The sequence below is a fragment of the Ambystoma mexicanum genome, chromosome 2p (genome assembly GCF_040938575.1).
Source record: "Ambystoma mexicanum isolate Mex_15411 chromosome 2p, UKY_AmexF1_1, whole genome shotgun sequence".
Lineage (NCBI taxonomy): Eukaryota > Metazoa > Chordata > Amphibia > Caudata > Ambystomatidae > Ambystoma > Ambystoma mexicanum.
In genome coordinates, this window is record NC_090923.1 from 159,507,206 (window position 1) to 159,527,372 (window position 20,167).

Consider the following 20,167-nt stretch of genomic DNA (forward strand, 5'->3'; position numbering starts at 1 on the left):
TTTCCTTCTTGGCACTGTATTCATTCTTCCTATTGCTAACCTACTATTTTTGTGGCAGGCACGTGTGGTTTATGGAATGGCATTAAAAACTGCTCCAACTGAAACTACTTGGCAGATGGCACATCCAACAGTGCAAGACCAAGACTGCGCAGCACTTGCTTACTGCAGCCTTTCCAAATCACACTTAACGGTATAAACAATGTGACGGTTATTATTGTTCAGTTAAGTGGTTCACGGTATCTTTAACGGTATAACTTTTTATACCGTTACATCACTACTGCAAAGTCTACATTCTCACCACAGCAGGCTTAGTGGGGACATGAAGGGGACTGGCCTGGAGGAAGCGGATAAGGATATAGATGGATTAGTGCTAGGGTAGGTACAACACAGAAATAGTTGAAACATTAAACTGAAAATTCATAGCTCAAGCAGGAGGGTAACACTAATAGAAGGACTGGATTGAATGCAACACTAGTATCATTAACGTTGTACTACTAATATAGATGGAATAACAAAGTTTGAGTTCTGTATGCATGCATGGGGTTTGATTTGAAATATTTCAAGGGTATACTGTGAAGCTGTTGGAGAAGTTTCTGATCATGCTGATTCATTGAGTGTTAGAAGAGTTGAAATTTTTAGAAGGAGTGGTGTAGTTATACCTGTAGGGTGTGATGGAGTTAAGAGGTTGAATAGGTGACGTGAAGTACTTCATAAGTGTATCATACCTTTTAAGATGGAGGAATTAATGGGGAACGGGAGGGAACAAGGTTCTCTTTGCATATAGAATGGCAGTGAGGTACTGCGGTGGAGGGTGCGGGGGAGGAGTTTCACAAGACCATGTTGTGTGTGTTTCTGTGTTTGTTTGTCGGGTGTTTGTCTCATTATATTGGCTGGGTGTGTGGATTCTCACATGCCTACGCGCCAACTCATTTTCAATGATGAACAGAACCAGGGATTATATAAAGGTGTTCTCATGGAATGTTAATGGCATGCATTTTACAAATAAAAGGAAAATTATTTTGAATCAGTTGAATGAGATGGGGGCTCATAGAGCATTAGTACAAGAGACTCACTTATTGGAAACTGATGTGGAAAAATTAAGACGAGGTTGGGTTGAAAATGTTTTTTGCTCAACTTTTACTTTGAGTTCCAGAGGGGTCTATACATTTGCCTATATCTGGTATTTCATGTAGGAAAGTCCATGATGGAAGGATAGTGTGTATTACCATGAATGTACAGAATTCGACATACAATATTTGCAATGATTATGATACTATTGGAGAGGATGGATCATTCTTTGTCTCTTTAGCACAGTTTAAACATAATGTGGGCCAAAATAACCTCATATGGTGATTTTAATATGACATTGGGTCCACTATGTGACAGAAGTGTTAGCTCACCAGGTTCTGAGGAACGAGTTAAACAAAGAGCCTTCGAAGAGCTTATAGTTCAATTTACAAGATATATGGAGTTTGCATCATCCATTAGTCAGGCACTATTCGTTCCATTCTGGTCGTCGTAATATATATTCACGTATTGATCTGCTTTTAACATCGGGTATGTGCTCACAAAATGTAAAAAGGGTTGAAATTGGAAATAGCTTAATATCTGACCATGCCCCAGTTTCCATTGAGTTGTCAACCTTTCCAATGCGAAAAATAGCTTCGGGAAAATGAACACTACATTGCTTCATGATGTAGAGACTGTGGACAAAATTGTGGAGGAAGCTAAGTTTTTGTCTGGGAGGCATTTTAATGCTACATGAGAGGTATGTTAATTGGCCTTTCAAGTAAAAAGCGAGATAAGGGAGGAAGAGGAGAGGTTGTTAAAGGAAGAATTGGAGAAAATTGAAGCACTATGTATGATAAATTCAACCACAGAGTTACGTTTAGAGTTGATAGACAAGAAATGTAAACTTGAAAAAATACTGCTGTAAAAAGCAGAGAGGCTACTATTCAGAACCAGATGCGATTGCTACGAGGGTGGTGAAATTGGCTACTGGCGCATCGACTAAGGGTCATGGAGATTGAGAGATCGAAAAGTGCAATCATGGGAACATCATGGTTAACCACATTTGAGCCAACGAAAATCAACAGAGTTCAGAGATTATTACTCAAAACTGTATACCTCTGAGGAAAGAACGAATGAAGGATTACTTCGAACGGTTTTCTTTAAAGAAAATAGATGATGAAAAGAGAATAAGTCTGGAAGCTGATCTTAGTGTAGAGGAACCTAAGAGGGCTGCTTACCGCATAAATGTAGTCAAATGCCCTGGGCCAGATGGCCTACCACCGGAACTGTACAAAATTATGCCAGATGTGGTGTATAAAGTAATGCTTGAAATTATGTATTCTTCAAGTAATCAAAGGTTACTCCCATCCACCACCAGGCACGCCTCTATTTCTCTATCTCTGAAAAAAGGCAGACCCCCATTAGAAATGAGTAGGTATAGCCCAATGGGCCTAATTAATACCGACAATAAAATACTGGCAAAAGCACTGGCTATGCGATTGGAGAACATATTATCCGAGTTTATTGACCCCGGAGAGGAGGGCTTTATCAAGGGGAGGCATGCGTCAGATAATATGCGCAGACTGATTCTGACCTTATATGCAAGTCGAAATTTTACAACCGATGCAGTGGTCATGTCTCTAGATGCAGAGGAGGCCTTTGATTGCATCGAAGGGAACTTTTTGGAAACGACTTTGAAAGGTTTTGGCCTAGGAGAAACTCTGCTTCAATGGATACAGCTGCTATACTCGAGACCAACAGCCAGTGTGAATACGAATGGTCTATCATCGAAGAGTTTCGAATTGGGAAGAGGTATGAGACCGGGATGTCCACTGTCACCATTACCGTTCGTCCTCGCGATGGAACCTTTAGCAGAGAGGATCAGAAGGAATCCATCAATCGGAGGAGTCCAATTCGGTGAAGCATCACAAAAAATCTGGTTATATGCTGACGACATGCTGTTGGTGACACATGATGTAGATACATCGGTTCCAGTGGCAATGGGACACAACAACCCATTTCACGACTCCTCGGTATACAAGATAAACTGGTCAAAATCAGAAGCCATGGCTGCATCAGTGGGCTGTATAAGTGGGCAACTAAGTAGGTTTGAATTGGTGTCCTGAAAGAATTAAATATTTGGGCATCTGGTTAACTAGAGAGGTGGATCACATGATGGAAGTGAATTTTAAAATATTGCTGGAGAAAGACATAGACAGATGGTCTGAATTAAAACTAAGCCTATGGAGGAGGGATAACCCGATCAAAATGACTATGGTCCCACGCATAAATTACATCCTTGGTATGATCCCGTTATCCACAAAGAAAAAGGAAATTAAAAAAATGGTATGATAGTCTTTCTTACGGGAAGGAAAACAACCCCTCTTTAAGTTATGGAAGCTACAGCTACCACCAGAAAGAGGAGGTTTGGGAATTCTAGACTTTAATAACAGTCATCTGGCTTTCACAGCAAGGCACTTACTTCCGGTCATTGAGGATTCCACTGATGTTTGGACACAAGCAGAGAAAATTAGACATTCGCCACTATTACTGAGGGTGCTTCTGACCTCAAAGATGGAATTGGATATAAATCTTACCCATCAACCAAATTCTTGAGGGAATGTTGGCAAGGTCTGGTGAAGCTGACCAAAAGGAATGTGTTCTGCTTCAAAAACACATCACTAGGGCTTAACCCGGAGATTGAGATGAATGAAAAACCAATGTTCTGGGTAAATTGGTTGCTGTGTGATATCTGATGGCTTGGCAACCTATTTAAAGATAAAAAGTGGATCACTTTTTTAATAGTCTGATCGCTGAAAAAGGGATGGAAGGCTGCTTGTATGGCGAATATCGGAGACTAAAGAGGAAAATTGGCGGGAGAATCACAGAGGAAAGCAAAGTCTGTGCAGAATGGCTGGAAGAATTCAAATTATCTGGTCATAAAACTCCAGGCTAAATACAAGGTCAACCAAAATCTACTCGGAAAATGGTCAAGACAAACTGGTCCAGAAACAAGTGAATGCAGATGGGACAACATATGCAGGAATGTGAGGAATGTGTAGGAATGTGAGTATGACATTGTTAAACCTTGGAGAAAGAGCAAGGCAGATCACATTTTAAACCGAGTATACTGGACTCTGCCACAACATGCAAGGGGTTTGTTAGAATCTGAGGCATGTTGGAGGTGCAAACACATGCAGGGCACATTTGAACATATTATATGGGAATGCAGCATTTTGAGGGTATTTTGGCAAGAGATCCCAATGAATATGTACAAGGCTTTGAGGTTTGATATCGATTTAAGATTATACAACCATTTAAATGGGGGAAGAGGATTTAACTGACTTGTCATATCCCCAGAGGTGCTGGTTCTTCAAGGCAGCTCTGATGGGAACAAAATTATATTGCGAGAATGGAAAAATGAGCAAGCAACTTCTGCCAATGCATGGCTGACCGATATACATAGAATGTCATTATTTGAGCGGGTAATTATGTACAGGAATAAGAAGAGAAACTTGTTTGCAGGAATTTGGGGGAGGTTTTTAATTTGACTGCAGCTCGACTGTGCATTTTACCTGTAGGGTGGGAGTAGGGGGAGGGATGGGTTTGTATGTATTTATGTGAAATGTTTGTGATTGTAATGTAATTTGTGTTTATCAAATATGTAATTACAAAAAAAATATCGTATTGGTCTATCTGAAGCATTTTAAACATGCAAGAACTACTTACAGTTGTTTCTGAGCACAAAGCTACAATTTCAGCCTTGATTTGATATTCATGCTTCTGTTGTCCAAGGAAAGGAAAAGTTGTGTTGCCTCTGCTTAAGGAGGGAGATCTAACTGTGTCTTTTCTCTAGACAGAAATTGGAAGAGAAAGCCCGCTTGTACGAGCAAATGACCAAAGGAGACTTTCCAGGTAAATGCAATATTAGAATAAGCAATTTGACCGTCTTGTTCCAATATTCAGTTTTTAATTTGGCTCTTCCTAAACCAGAGAATCGTTTTGGAACCTGTTCTTTCATTGCCTCCGACTTCTGTAAAGCAAAATTGACTGAGGCATGTTAATCTCAGCTTTTATGGAGCTATCTGCCAATCACTTCCTATATAAGGTGTATGTTGACAGGAATATATTTCGTTTAGTGATGGGTATGTTCGCATTACCATAGGACTGGGTTGTATGGAGTAGCTCCTTTTGGCACAAACTGTGGACTTTATAATGTTGGCAATAACTATTGGTTAACCTCAAGCCAGTACTCTCATCCTTTGGACAGGGTGCAGCCCATAAATATGGCCGTCCATAAGGCAATCCCTTTATTCACAGTGACTTTCATTCAGCCACTGAGGGGCAAGATTTCTTACCTACGTGTTGCCACCTCTTCCCCCATTTCCACACAGTCACTCTCTTCCATCTGTCAACTAAATTCCAGAATAGTTATTTTCACACAGATCAAACATGCTGTGCAATATTTTGTTCTTCATGTTATTGGAGCAGCATCCTAGTTTAGTTTGGTGTTAGGGCATCTTGCTCTAGCAGGATTATCAAAACCCTTCCCTACAGGACCATTTCAGCAGGAGTGGATCCAGCATACCTACATTGTTTTACATATTGATTGACTGACTGCCCTATGTTTACGCTTCTTTTTTCTGGGTGAAATATTGAATATTAGAGAATATAGTCTTCTCCAGATAGAGAGCAGACTGTGTGTATCTATGTAGAAAAATGTCACATTCATTAGTATGTGGAGGGCACTGCTATGTTGATTATTACACTGCCTGACTCGAAATCTGCTGTGTCCAATGTGTCGGATGATTTGCTCATTACATTGGGCATGCACCATTTAAACATGTTACCAGTTTGTGTCCTTTGATGAAGTTTATTATAAAAAGGATTGTTCCATGGTTACACAGCTTAGTTGTTACATAGGGCACGTTGCAGTGGACCGCTTACCTTTTGCATGATGGAAAACCGTATATTGCCATTACCAGGAGTTGGACCCACACATTCTGATGTGTGCTTTAGGCTGCATCCTAGGCCAAACTCTGCCATGCCATTAGTAGGTCAATGACACACATAGTAAAGCTCATTGTTGGGCACACTTGAGAATACTTAAATCAATGGCGTCCTGTTTGGCTGAGGTGCCCCACTTGATGAAGGGGCATTTTGAGCTACTCAATCGCTACTCGATGTAGACTAGATTGAATGGATGACCATAAAATGACAGAGCCACTTTATACTGGTGTTTTTTATTTGGGGCAGTTGTTTGTTAATGGCATTCATCCACATCCTGTCATGCAGTTTCAGACTAATTTTAAGAGGATAAATGTGTCCATGTGGCTTCTACTGTCTTTTTTCATTGATCCTCTCTTAGTTTCTTTGGTCCAGTATGTAAACATTCCTTTCCTCTCAATCTGCTTTACAAAGAATTATGCTTTTTTTGCTGCTGTGATAATCCGCACTTGCATACAACTCCATTGTGCATGGTCTATACTGCGTTGGCCATAATAACGTATTAAAGCCCTGCAGGTTCCCAACCAAACTCTTGGCAGACTGGAATGGTATCCGTAATGGTAGAGAACTGAATTGATAGGAACGCCTCACAGTGCATTTCTCCTCATCTCTAGGGTATTGCAACCAGCGGTGCATAGTCAGTCATGCGTTCATGAGTGCGGCTCTGGAAGTGTGTAGAACTGCCCAGATTATAGATTCTCATTTCACGGGGAAGTTTTCAGTTCTACCCTAATATATAAATGATGATTATTGGTCGTGAATTTCTTTCTTAAATGGAATGTGAGAGCGTGACTATCCATCTACAGAGACTGAAATACTGTGCTTGTTTTTGTCATGGTAGTAGCACATGTTTAGTATGTTCTCTGCAGAATCCTCCCGTGAGAATTCCAGGAGGGTGCTTTTTCTGGATATGTTGATGTTTGCAGACCAGTCTGGAGAATTTCACTAATTCTTGTATGATTGCACATGCGTGTAACTGTTTGAAGTTAAATGGATAAAAGGACACAGCAGGTGTGGAGAGGGGTGACTTTTGGGGTGTACCACAGCAATTTCATTCTGTTAATTTCAACAGATGTATGGGGAAGGTAAACACCCTGCTTTCGAGTTTACTACCCTTTTTATAAAATCATTAAGATATTAAATTGCATATCTGTGTTGTAGGTTAAAATACAGCCCCGCAGTGACAGAGATTGAGAGGCCATGCTAGGCCCCTATTGTGGTAGTGAAGCTGGCTAATGTAGAGTCCCATTGAACTATAAAGGCCAGTACAAAACAGTGATTTCCTGCATACGGCCTAGTGAAATTAAAAGAAATAGGCCTCCTTCCATTGTGTTAAAATGGACAGGCGCTCAAGTGAAAGGGAATCTACCTGAGACCTTAAAACTGCTGGATATTCCCAATGAATGGGAAAAGACATGTGTGGCTGGAAATGCCGTTTTTCCTAAAATATGAAAAGTTACAATTTCAACATATAGCAGCATGTGACATTGACTTCTATGCAGTACAAGACAGTGAGCCAGAAGTTGAAAGTGAAGCCAAGCATTTTGCATTTGTTTATAATCAAAAATACTTCTTTTCATCATATAAAATGACAACCTTTAAAGGGAAAGGCCCATTTCATTTTGTGTAAAAATTAACACTGGTTTCTATGTAACTATGGCCTATGTGTGAATAATACCAAAAGTGAACTTGTATCTGTTCAAACAGTATGTAAAGATAGATTACAGCAGGACCAGATGCGATACAAAATGTCTTGAACACATTGTTCAATTTAAAATGCTATTCTGTTAGAATTATGTATGTAGCTTGTTTTTCCCCACTAAACAGAAAGGTCTGCGCCTCTGAAACATTGACCTCAAGGGCTATTGTGAAACGTAGGGGCACATGGGAAGCATTGGCTGATTACACTGGATTAAATTTTGCTTTAATAAAAAGAGAATTGTGTGTCCCATCGAGCTCATCCCGGACTCATATTAAAGGAGGTGAGAAGCCTGTCGGTACTATGTGAATATGAATTCTGTGTGATGTATACAATTTGAGTAATGAAGAAAATTATAATTCCGGCCTTATCAAAATTCAGAGGAAATGGAAAGTTGGTGAGGTGATAGTGAGAAATTAAGGTTTGAATCTTGAAGTCAGATTTTTAACTATTTTGGTTCACAAGCAAATCTAAAAAACAGTAGCTCCTCCCAATAAGGGAGTGCCGAAATAAGATTATTATTTTCAGACTCGCCATAAAATATAGAACTCAAAAATATAAACCTGCCTACATTTATCTGAATAATTAAGGTAGCTGCCAGTCATGTTTGGGTATTTTAAGGACACTGAAAAGGGTAAACGCACCTGTCATTTTGGGATGATGAATCTCCTCCCTCCAGCCTTCATCATCCACACCTCCCAACTCTTTGTCCTATCAGCAGGCAGTGGGTGCATTGGGGGGAGGAGGAGGGAGAGAGCGAACCAATCCTTATCATGAGAATTATGATAACATGAGAGTGTCACCAGTCCTATCATAGATAATTTTCCATCTGAGAGGGACATTCAACTTTTCACTGGACTTTTCCACTCTATTCCAGGAGGTACTGGTAGTCTACTTCTGGACTCTTGTGAGTAACAAATAGCAGAGCAGCAAAGAGCTACCAAGGCCATCATGGTAAACCTTTCAGGGAGAAAAACTGTTTACCTGCAGGGCCTTAAACCTTGTATGGGAGACAGCAACTGGGAAATCTAGAAGCTAGCTGGGCCTGCCATTTGAGGAACCAGAGGAGGACTGGGTGCCGGGGACTATCCTTGACCGAAGCCTTTGACCAGGTATGTGCTGTCCTTGGAGGAGCCCTGCTTCCCTGGATGTCTCATAACCAAGAATTCCCATGTGTAAGGAAGGCATGGTATCAAACAATGAAGACGGACCCAAGTGATCACAGTTCAAGGGTGTTTATTGAAATTCAATCGGTTGGTTGAACGCCTATCTAACCCTATATCTAAGGATGGGGGCGAGCTATGACCATCAAATAATAATAAAGCAGTCATAGTGAAGTCCCTGTCAAAATAAAAGGGCCTATACTAATAAACCTATTGCCAATCCTTACTTCTAAATACAAATGATGTGGGACAACAATGTATGCAAAGAAAGTGTTCAAGAAATGATATGTCAGGATAATTGAGCACTTGGCTTCCCTTCCGCACGTTTTCAGCACGGCACCCTTGAGCTTCACATACATTCTGGCTTCTCTGCCACAAGGAGATCTAGTTTATAAGTATCCGGGCCTTCTGCACCAAAGTTTCATTCCCAATAAAATCTCTCATTATAGAGGACCTAATGTAACACGAGCACCACATTTCCTTTCTTATCAGGATTTTCACATTCTCGGGGCCCAAAGTTCACCATAGGTGTCCCTCCTTCATGCTCGAACCCTCTGTAACACAGAGTTCATAATTGGTCTCTGTCGATTGGGCTTGGACCATGTATCTCCCCCGTACGGCTGAGACCCTTTAAGCACAACGTTCACAATTGGTCTCCCTCGTTCGGGCTCAGACCATGTCATCTCACTTTCTTAACTTTCCTCTTTGTATCCAAAATCGAACATTTTCGATTGTGCAATGGACTTTGCTTAAACCGGACCACTTAGATTCACTTCATTTCTCATTCTCCATTTTTTTTACTTTCGCTTCTGTCACCTCTTGACTGGATACCTCACAGAAACCTTCGATTGAGCATACTCTCAGTGCCGGACCACTCTGTTACGGGTATTGTATCTTTCTCTGTTAATGTTCAAACATCTAGCCATTGTTGCTGCTTGCAATCTTGACTTTAACACAGACCTATATTGCATCAGTCTCTCCAACTCACCGGCTGTGTTGATCTCTCTGGTGCTGCTTTGATCCTGGAGCCAAGGACAGTACCACAGTGGCTGCTGCTCCTTCACGAATTGGTCAACCATGCAGGAGGGCCCTGGGTATCTCCAACACTCACTGCAGGATTCTTCAGTCTTGTTTCCTGGCCTTAAGCTCTTTAATCTGAAGGATTCCGGAAAGTAACGTTTTGGGTATCTCCCTCCTTGCACACCCTTCTTGGTTTGCCGTCTTTCTCCCCTTGTTCAGCTGTCCTCTGGAAAATGCTGTTCCTTCTTGTGCTTCGCCTCGCTCAGAGTGTGTTCTCGTGCTCTGCCTTTTATCTGTGTGGGGAAGCTTAATGGAAGTCGGGTGTGAGTCGTTACCAATAATTTCCTGACCTTGCCTGACCATAGTTGTGGTCAGGTGTCAGGTACAATGCTTGGGTGTGAGTCTGTTTTCTCCCAAAGCGGGCTGTCTGTGTGAAACTGTTTGTGACGGGAAAGGGGGGTAGAGTTCTCAAATATCCTACCGGGTACGTTGGGGTAAATGTGTTACAGGGAAGGGAATACCGCGTCTCACCATCAGGTGTCCCACTCCCACTCAGATGTCCCACTCCCCAAAGACCCCTCACCCAGGTGTTCCTCCCGCACTGGTCCACCACCAGGGACTGGATCCAAAGACGATGGCCGTGCCCTGGCCACCTGAGAGAGACAGACCCCTGGGGACTAGCGGGTGAGACACCTTCTGGTTTCTCACACTTATAAGTAGATTAATCCAAATGCCAACAAACGTGTGGGGGGAATCTGCCAGCCTTAATCTCCATTTCGCATAGTGGGTAGGGGGATGGAACTAGGTGGACGTGTGGCACATTTTATTAAATTTAACTCAAATGAATTACCCCATAGAAAACCACCCTCTCCATTTAAATTGAATTGTGTTGTTAACTTCCTGCCTTTATTCTTTCCACTAAATTGTGGGGGGTGGGGAGGACACTGTGTAGACCCTTAGCACATTTACTTAAAGTTAAATCAATTGATTACCATAATGAACACTCACGGAATGAGTTTTAGAATTCAAAACTAGCAAAGTTAATGCCCAGTGTGTTGGCGCCTTTATAGACAATATGTACTTGGTTAACTATTTTTCTGAAGCCCCTGACTGCTGTACAGAAGGGTGTGTCCTTAATCCCAAAAAGAAGTAACCCTAAAACTCTGCCTTTCAAGTGTATATTGTCTGTGTAAAACAAATGTTCTCATTCTTTTCAAATGCAAATCCCAAAGCATTTCATTTCCCTGGTATGAGCGGTGCAAAACGAAATTTCCCATTTGTTCTCGAACCAGAATCCCCAAATCCTTACTTTAACTTTGTGTGTTGAATAAACGATGTTTCCCAGAGAGTTCATTCCCAAACAATTCCTTTCTAATAAAAAGCCAAAAAACGATTTTCCTACTGTATTCCCACTCCCTGTACCTTGCCTTCAAATTAAGGGGTCATATATAACTTATGCCTGGGATGGGGGGTTGCTGGGAGAAAAGAGCCTGGTACTGAACTAAGCAATCACTGTGAGTTATATATTTCTTGCGTTCAGTTGCAAGAAATCTGATGTAAAGTGTGGCTGCCCATCTCTAGAATTTACCTATGTGTTGTAGTATCTGAAAGTCCATTAGAAATATAAGTCAGTCAATTGGTGCAAGTGATTTGAAATTGTGATATTGTGTAGATCTGTGGCGTTGGTGGCTGATGTGTTGGTGACTGTTCTATTATTCTTTGTAAATAAACATAAATAAATATATATATTCTTTCTACACACCGGCCTGGTTCATAGCTTATTGCTGGTAAAGAGAGTGTTTATTGAATTGTAGTCCATAGGTTGAAGGCCTCACTAAAGTTGAATCTGCAAATTGCTTTGTTGTGCGCCACCTGGCTGGGTGGGGAGGAACTCCCTGAGTTGAGTGACCACCCAATAAATTGTGACCGTGTTTTTGAAAATGGAAATTACCCTCTTGTTTTTCATAAGGCTTGAGAAATCATCCCGTTTCCCTGATGGACCAGGTCATACCATTCAGGGACACTAAACCCATCTCACTGTGCTATGGCATGCTACATTAAAGCCTTCTAGACCGAAGGAGGGGTCATTATCACAAGAAGAATCATTCTACGGCTATTAGACCTAGTAATAGTAGCAATGCATGCTTTGTAGTTTTGGTGGTGAAATACCACATTTTTACTTTAATAGCGAGTAAAGTAAATGGACAAACTGAGTTAGTACATTAAATGTGCTTTTATTATGTTGTATTTAAATCACTTGTCTTCCTAAGTTAATCATTTTAATTGCAAACTTTGTTGAATTGAAACATGTATAGCATGTAATAGGAGTTTAGTTAAATTAAACAGTGTCTCTGTAAACAAGTGAGAGGAGGTCAATAACTATCTCCATGTGCTAATATAATTGAATACTGAAACCTACAAGTAGATGGCATGTATTCCAGCAGCAGGCCTACTATGGTAGATCACTTTCCCATCACAAATCCTAGTTCCAAGTGGAAGACATGCCATGTGTATTTGGTAACATGAACATTGGTTACTTCGATGGTTCAAATGGTGTAGCTTTTGTCAGTGCCGCCTTTATTTAATTCCAGTTCTTGTATACTTCATATAAAATAATAAATACTGACACAGACTCCATTGTTCAGCCATTTGTGTTGATGCTAGGTTACGCTTTGATGTCTTTTGTTTTTTTTCCTTCCGGTGTGTAAATTCAATATTGCATCCTCCTGTTAATTGTTATGTCAGATGTGGTAGTGAGTTTTCACTGGGCTAACATCTCAGTATTCACTTATCAGTGTAAAAACCCTCACTTGTCCTATAATACACCATTTCCTCTCTTGCTACATTTATCACTTTTCTGTGCCTGGATGCTGGAGCGGCTTGCACCAATTATGCTATTACCAATCAATAGGGCAACGTTGAAGTTTCTTTTCAGTGGTCTGTCTGTGTTTGCCATTTGAATACTCATGTGGTTGAAAAATTTCCTTTGTAATTTTGCAAACCACTCTTTGAAAATGTCTATTCTCTCTAGATGAGGAAACAGAGGATCTCTTCCTTGTGGACTTCACACAGAAGATAATTGATAAGAGGAAAGAGGTTCAAGAACTATGTGAGAAAGCGGCAAACTCATCAGCAGGAAGTGATGAAAGGGAGCTTAGCCTGCAGGATTCTGAGATCCCGCCACCACAGAATCCTGAGGAAGAATGGTTGGTTGAGCTACTTAACATATTTTCTCTAGGTGTACATATAAACATCATTTAGATTATTTTTTCTTCTGGTCTGCGAAAACAAAATGTGTGCCCACCTATCGTGACAATACGCAATAGGATTGTCTAGCCGACGTAGTGTTGGATTTGGTGATTTAGTCCTGAAATGTGACAGCAGTTTTATTTTGCACATTGTCCCCACAAATACTGTGACTACACAAGACTTATCTGCTTGGTATTAGGTAACCCACCTTTTGGTATAGGTCTGTACTACACAAGTTGGTAGTGTGACTGAGCAGCCAGGCCTAACTCCAGTGGGGTAAATGTGAGCTGTCGGGCTGTACAGATGAAATCGGTCAATACAAGTTGCCAAGTAACGCTTATACTCAAGGTTTCAGTTATAAATAGGTTTTTATTTAAAATCAGTTTTAAATAAGCATTCTTTAAAAATGCAATTGATTGTAACAATTCAAGTACACTTTGAAATTACTTTTCAGAATTAGACAAGCTAGTGGATAATCTTTGGTTATGCTTCGTACACTTTTCCTACACCCTGAGGTGACTTCAATTACAAGGATAGTATTTGCATTTATATATCAAACCAATACGTTGCAGAAAGGAAGGGTTAAGGGAAGTAAAAAGGTTAGAACCAAGCGGAAGTACCGGGAAGTACCTCTTTGCCTGACACACTGCTTTACTGCTGTGGAACCTCCCTGCATCAATTGCATCAATTGTGAAAATATACGAGTCCTCAGGAACCTTAAATTTGGCTTTACTTCGCTTTCCATCTACAAGCCACGCCCACTTTGAAGGCGAAGCCGCGCGCACCTTGTGGAAGTACCGGGAAGTACCTCTTTGCCTGTCACGCTACTTTACTGCTGTGTAACCTCCCTGCATCAATTGTGAAAATATACAAGCCCTCAGGAAGCTTAAATTTGGCTTTCCTTCGCTTTCCATCTACAAACCACACCCGCTTTGAAGGCAAAGCTTCAAAAACCGCTCCCTAAGTGCTCGCACCGAGCGCAAGTACCGGGAAGTACCTCTTTGCCTGACACGCTGCTTTACTACTGTGGAGGCTCCCTGCATCAATTGTGAAAATATACATTATAAATAATAGACTTTGCTCACAAACTGTAAGTGGACTAACTTGTTAGTCACCGTATTATACTGATTGTTCCCTTGTTTATTTACATCCAGAGCCCTCAGGAAGCTTAAACTTGGCTTTACTTTGCTTTCCATCTACAAGCCACGGCCACTTTGAAGGCAAAGCTTCAAAGACGGCACCCTGCAGACGCCTACGCGCGCACTGAGCGGAAGTATAGGGAAGTACCTCTTTGCCTCTTCGCCGCGCACGTCGCGGAGTTGGGGCAATGAGGTGCTCCAACGGACTTGTAAAGCATCAGTGGCTCATTTTAAATGTTTGTCTGCATGCTAAAAACCGGCATGCCTTGCCCGGATCCACCCTTATTGGCGGTAAGCGAGAAGGCTGTGCTGTTGCCCATAGTGCGAAAGAGAGTATTAAGCTACTCATGCTCAACACCTTTGGGGCGCAATACTCGCAAGCCTCCGAGCGGAACTAAGAACTCTGACATTCAAGCGTTCTGTAAAGATGTGCACCCAACGCACACGCCCAAAATTGTGAATGTGATGGGGGGACAACATTTTGAATAACAAGGAAATGTGCGGGGCACAAATCGCGGTAAATTTTGCGAGTGCGTGAATCGCGATTACGGCAAAAGTATAAGGAGTAGGAAGTCGGTTCTAGGTTGGTTGGAAAGCCTAGAATCCCAGCTTTAAAATGAAAGTAAATTTCGTTCCTATCCCAAAAGGTTCAAGAGATACAGACAATTTAATAAAGGTAGATTTTCGGATTTAAAGTAAAACTCAAAATGACAGGTGACAGCTTGCAGCTGCAGAATTGACAGGTGACAGTTGTGCAGCTTTAAAAATGACAAATGACACGATTTCTAGGAGGCTGTTCTAATTAGGTTAAAATAGTTTGGATTAGATTATTTTAACTAAGAGATTGGGTTCTGCACAGTTCTGGCGGATACTCACTCCTAATTTTGAAATGAATGGGCCTCGTCACGGATCTGGTCAACTGAACTGGGCTTTGGGCGGTTCTGCTCACAGCGTCTGGGTCAGCTCTGCTCTGCTGGTCTAGCCTCTCTGGATACAGCGGCCTCTGGTTCTGGATACTGCTCTGCTTTCCGGTCCGGATCAAGTGGATTCTGGATGTAACACTGCTTTCTGGGTACTGGCAAATGTTCTTGGCAAAGAATTCAGACAGCTCGCCCGGCTGTGGAATAGTTTGCAAATGATTTTAAGGATGCTGGGGCCTGCTGAGAATACTTTTGCTTGCAGTGGGCCTTCTAGGTTCAAAGTTCTGGAGTCTATGGGCCCCTGGTTCTGGTCTCTGTCTGGATGGGATGTCGGCCGTCAAAATGCTCCGCAGAAATGGAAAATGAATCTCTCTACCTGTCCCAGCAGTCTCTTTTTATGTGTTTTGGAAGTGGGTGTGTGCGTAGCATCACTAAGCCTGCCCCTCTCTTGATTTGTCATTGGCCCAATTCTCCCCTCTCCCATGATTGGGGGAAGGAAATGTGAGTCAGAGTGATGCTGTAGGTTTTATGGTCAGAGGAACCTCCCCTTGTCAGATTGCACACAAATCTATATTTGATTCAAATACATATTTCCCAGATACAATTTGTTGAAATTACATGTACACATTATATATTCCTTATGGTCCATGCTTGTCCGCCTCTGATCTTCCTGGGGGCTTGCATTCAAAAATGACAACATTTTGCGATTTTTGACTGGTTTACCAATATCGGACATTTACCAAAAATTACACACATGTGCGCAAGGAGTATGGACATTAATTGATGAAGTGTCAGATTTTTAACATGCAGACATTTGGAGTAAGACCCTATTTTCCGCTAGCAACCCCCCAGAATACACCACAGGGTCCTAACACCTCTTAAAACATGCACAGAAAAATCACAAGAATAATGATATTACTTATATAATTCTGACAAGTCCGTACTATGAATTATCCATCTTTTTAACTTATGCCCTGGTCAAAAAGGGGTGTGGCTTCCCACATCACATGGTGGAATAACTGGTTTATCCACTTCCCCCAAGCTTAGCTGGCTCTCACAGGCACTTCTCCTCCCACTTCTCCCAAGAGGAAGCCACTTTACGCCCCCCCCAATATAACATTTGCCTGAGTCCAGGACAAGGCTTTGTTCAACCTCCTGCAGTCTGCAGGTCCCCTCCCTTAATTCAATCAGGGAGGTGTGATCTCCTTTTGGCGGGGAAGCGGGAGGCAGCCAGGCCTGGGAATGCAGTTTGATCAAGTTTCAACTCCTGTCGGGGGTTGTTGTCAGGCAGAATTCAGCTAAATGTCACTTTAGTTCCCAGTTTAAATCAAAACTTACAATTTTTACATGTACATTAAATACTTACTTCCTTCAAGTCATTTCAGAATATAGTTTTACATTGTATCCACCTCTTAGCAAGTCTTTCCTTGGCCTGGTTTCGGTTCATTTGTTCAGTTTTACACAAAAGGCTGGTGGTTTTAAAACGCCGGCTTTCTGATAGTGGTGAGCACCGGTATTGCATCCATTTTTGGGGATCTGTCTTGAATTACTGCATTTCAATAGAGTGGTCTTTTGCTTGATAGTATAGGACCATAGCTTAACATTGTTTTGATGGCATCCTTACAGTAGAGTGGTGATGTGGAACCCCCCCCACAAGAAGGTTGTATCTTTGGAGTGGTCTTGTGCCAACTGCGCAGTTCTCCTGGATTCTGGCGTGAATGTGGGCGGCGACAGCTCATCCCCACATCCACCCAGTCTATTGATTTAGTTGGTTCTGGGATAGAATAATGGGCGGCGACAGCTCATCCCCCCCATCTACCCAGTCTATTGATTCAACATGGGTCAAAACCCTTGACAATAGTAGAAATGAGAAAAGAGTCCAGCAAAATCTCAAACAATGTCAATGCAAGTGTATGAACAATCAACTATAATAGTCCCCTTGAGTCATAATTCTATTTCCTTGTTAAGCTGGAATACAAGGGGTTTCAAACACTTGCTCAACAATGACCAAAGCAATATTGGCAAATTTGAAATAGTCTTGTTACAGGAGACGTGGTTGACAACACCCCCGGTTTGGGATAATCTACATCTTAAACAGGCAGTTAAACCTCCGGAAAGACCATCTTTTCCGGTTTACTAATAGCCGTAAAAACAGATAAGGTGTTATCATCTAATTTTGGGCGGCCCCAAACAAGTATATGTTGTTGGTTAAGATAAAGAGCAAGGAAATTGTATATACTATGCTCAATATATACTGGAATCCAGTGATATTATCAGATGATTGCTTCTTTGAAGATCTGAATGTCTTGTTGGACCTGGTTGTCTCGGAAAAAATTGTATCCCGTGTCATTTTAGCAGGTGACTTGAATCTCAATTGCTTTGATTCAAATACTTCACACAATAAGGCGAGATTATATCGTTGGAACATGCTTGTTGAATCTCGAGGCTTATATATGTTGAATAGGGCCTTTAAATCAGACATACCTCCGGAACCAACATGGGGGCGAGGCTCCAGTGTAACAACAATTGATTACATTTATGTGAATAGTTCCCTTTTGCCTTTGATTAAGAAATTCTGTGTGGTTAAATCTGACATGAGTGATCACAACATGTTAACAACAGAATGGCAAGGAGAAGGTAGAAACCCAGCCCTTTCAAACATGCAACATAGAGGTTGGTTACTAGTTAATCCTGGGAAGAATTGCCTTTGATGGTCGGAAGATGTGCTGCTTCACTTTAACCAATACTTAACCAAATCATTAAATAATGGAGCAAGGGAACTGGAGAGTGTGGGAATAGTATATAGTGATATGATGCACTCATTCCAGCACACTAAATCAAATGCAATTAGAAAACAACACCATTTGCATATTTATGACACTGCTGTAAAAACACAAAAGTCGTTACATCGGGCGGAATTGAGGAAAGTTGCCCAACCTCCTCCGGCCATCAGGGACGTGCTCTCATGGAGAATTCAATCTAATTATGTAAACTGGATCGAAAGTCGTGGATCTCAGTTATATCAGAGGGATGGTGCTAATATGTTAACGGTTCTGGCAACTAAAAATACATCTAAAATGTGGGCCATTATAAACCAATCTACAGTAGGTTCTCAAACGGCCATTCAGTCAACTGCTGTTAATGAACAGAAATGGGTAACACATTTCAGCGAACTTCATTCTGTTCCCAAAGGCTGTGTAAGTTTAGAATCTCTTAAGATCCCCAAGAAATTTCACCTCACCTTTCATCAAGCTGATATTTTGTCTCTTATCAAAACAGCCAGCAATTCCAAAGCAGCGGGTCCCGATGGCCTGTCAAATTACACACTGAAATGCCACCCAGATATTTGGGCATCCATATTGAATAATATCTTCATAGCCATAAATTACACCCAATGTCTTCCTAAAACCTAGAAACATGCGATCACAGTGCCCATCTATAAAAAGGGGGTTCAGCAATTACCACATAGCTATCGACCCATCTCACTTTTAGATGTGCAGGGTAAGATTTATTGTTGACTACTTCTCGGAGAACTAAATGCGTGGACAACTAATGAGCAATTGAAAGACCCACATCAATCTGGTTTTGTTTCGGGTTTAGGCACAATCCCGAACATACTTACCCTAAACATGATTAAGACTCAATGTGCTGCACAGGGTCGGTCACTTTATTTAGCTTTCATTGATTTCCGGGCAGCATTTGACTCTTAAGGATGGAGTTCTTTTGTATAATGAACTAAGGAAACATGACTGACCACTGACCGGAATCTCTGCTAACTTTGATAATGCTATTTCACTTGGAAACATCTATGCACATTCGAGTGACTTTTCGATGGTAAATGAACTCCTGCAATTACCACACAGAGGTTTAAAACAGGGTTGTGCGCTCGCTTCCTTCCTGTCCATTTTCTTTATATTGGACATGGGGAACATCTTTGTCAATTCCATGGGTGATCCTCCTAGGTTGGGTAGCCAGAAAATGTTATACTTGCTGTATGCGGATGACCTGGTGCTGCTTTCGCAGACACCCGTGGGTCTCCAAAGGATGTTGCAAGAACTTGGTGCCTATGCCAAAGATAATAATTTGGTGACAAACACTAACAAGACTCAAGTTGTAGTTTGCAACAATAACCTAAAGTCCAAAAATTACAGGCATAAAAGGCGTTTACAGGGAAGTGAATTGATAATTGTTCATCAATATAAATATCTAGGTGTGACCTTCTCAAATGTAAACAACAGTAGATTGCACGCTATGGAGTTGAAGAGTAAATTGCGAACACTTACCTCGCAAGCGAAGATACTCGCTTATAAATGTGGTAAATACTCTCTCAAGCACATAATGGCATTTTATCAAATGAAAGTGGTACCCATCCTACTCTATCGAGTGGAAGCAACACTCCCTAGAAATCGAAAATATTGGGACACTATAGAATTAAAATTTTGGAAACAAATTTTACATCTACCCAGCTGTACTCCCATAGCCATGATACATCATGAATTAGGAGCCTGGTCTCTCTATTCTCAGGTAGTATGGAAGAGGTGTGCACTGTGAGGAAAATGCTTATTGGGCTTAGATATACCCAACATGTTGGGGGTATCGGCCCACTAACTGCTATCATCTGAAAATAAATTCCCCACCATTTGGCGCAAATATACATTGAATGCGGTAGCCGACGCCTCGGTAACTTTGGATTTACTCATTACTAATACTGGGCTAGCAAAAATAAAGATCCATCAGTACGATTGGATAGATAACCAATCTAGGTGCACTCTATATAAAAAATTTGGATGTCTTTGTTTTTGGGAGCAAGAGATATAGAGACATGGCTGAATATCTAATTAAATGTCCCTCAGCACATATCCGCACACAATATATGCGGTTTAGGTTCAATCTATGGCACACTCGTGAGGTGTTGTGTAGGTGAAAACAGATATTGCAAAATCGGAACCATTGTCGTTA

At 41.4% G+C, this 20,167-nt stretch overlaps 1 protein-coding gene across 1 annotated transcript in view; it reads left to right on the forward strand.

Annotated features, from left to right (window-relative positions):
• Positions 1-20,167, forward strand: part of CCDC174 (coiled-coil domain containing 174) — a 132,959-nt gene that overhangs the window by 38,060 nt on the left and 74,732 nt on the right. Inside the window, exons 4-5 of the mRNA XM_069643414.1 lie at positions 4,868-4,926; positions 12,932-13,106. Of these exons, the coding sequence (XP_069499515.1) occupies positions 4,868-4,926; positions 12,932-13,106 (234 nt within the window). The remainder of the gene's footprint in view (positions 1-4,867; positions 4,927-12,931; positions 13,107-20,167) is intronic.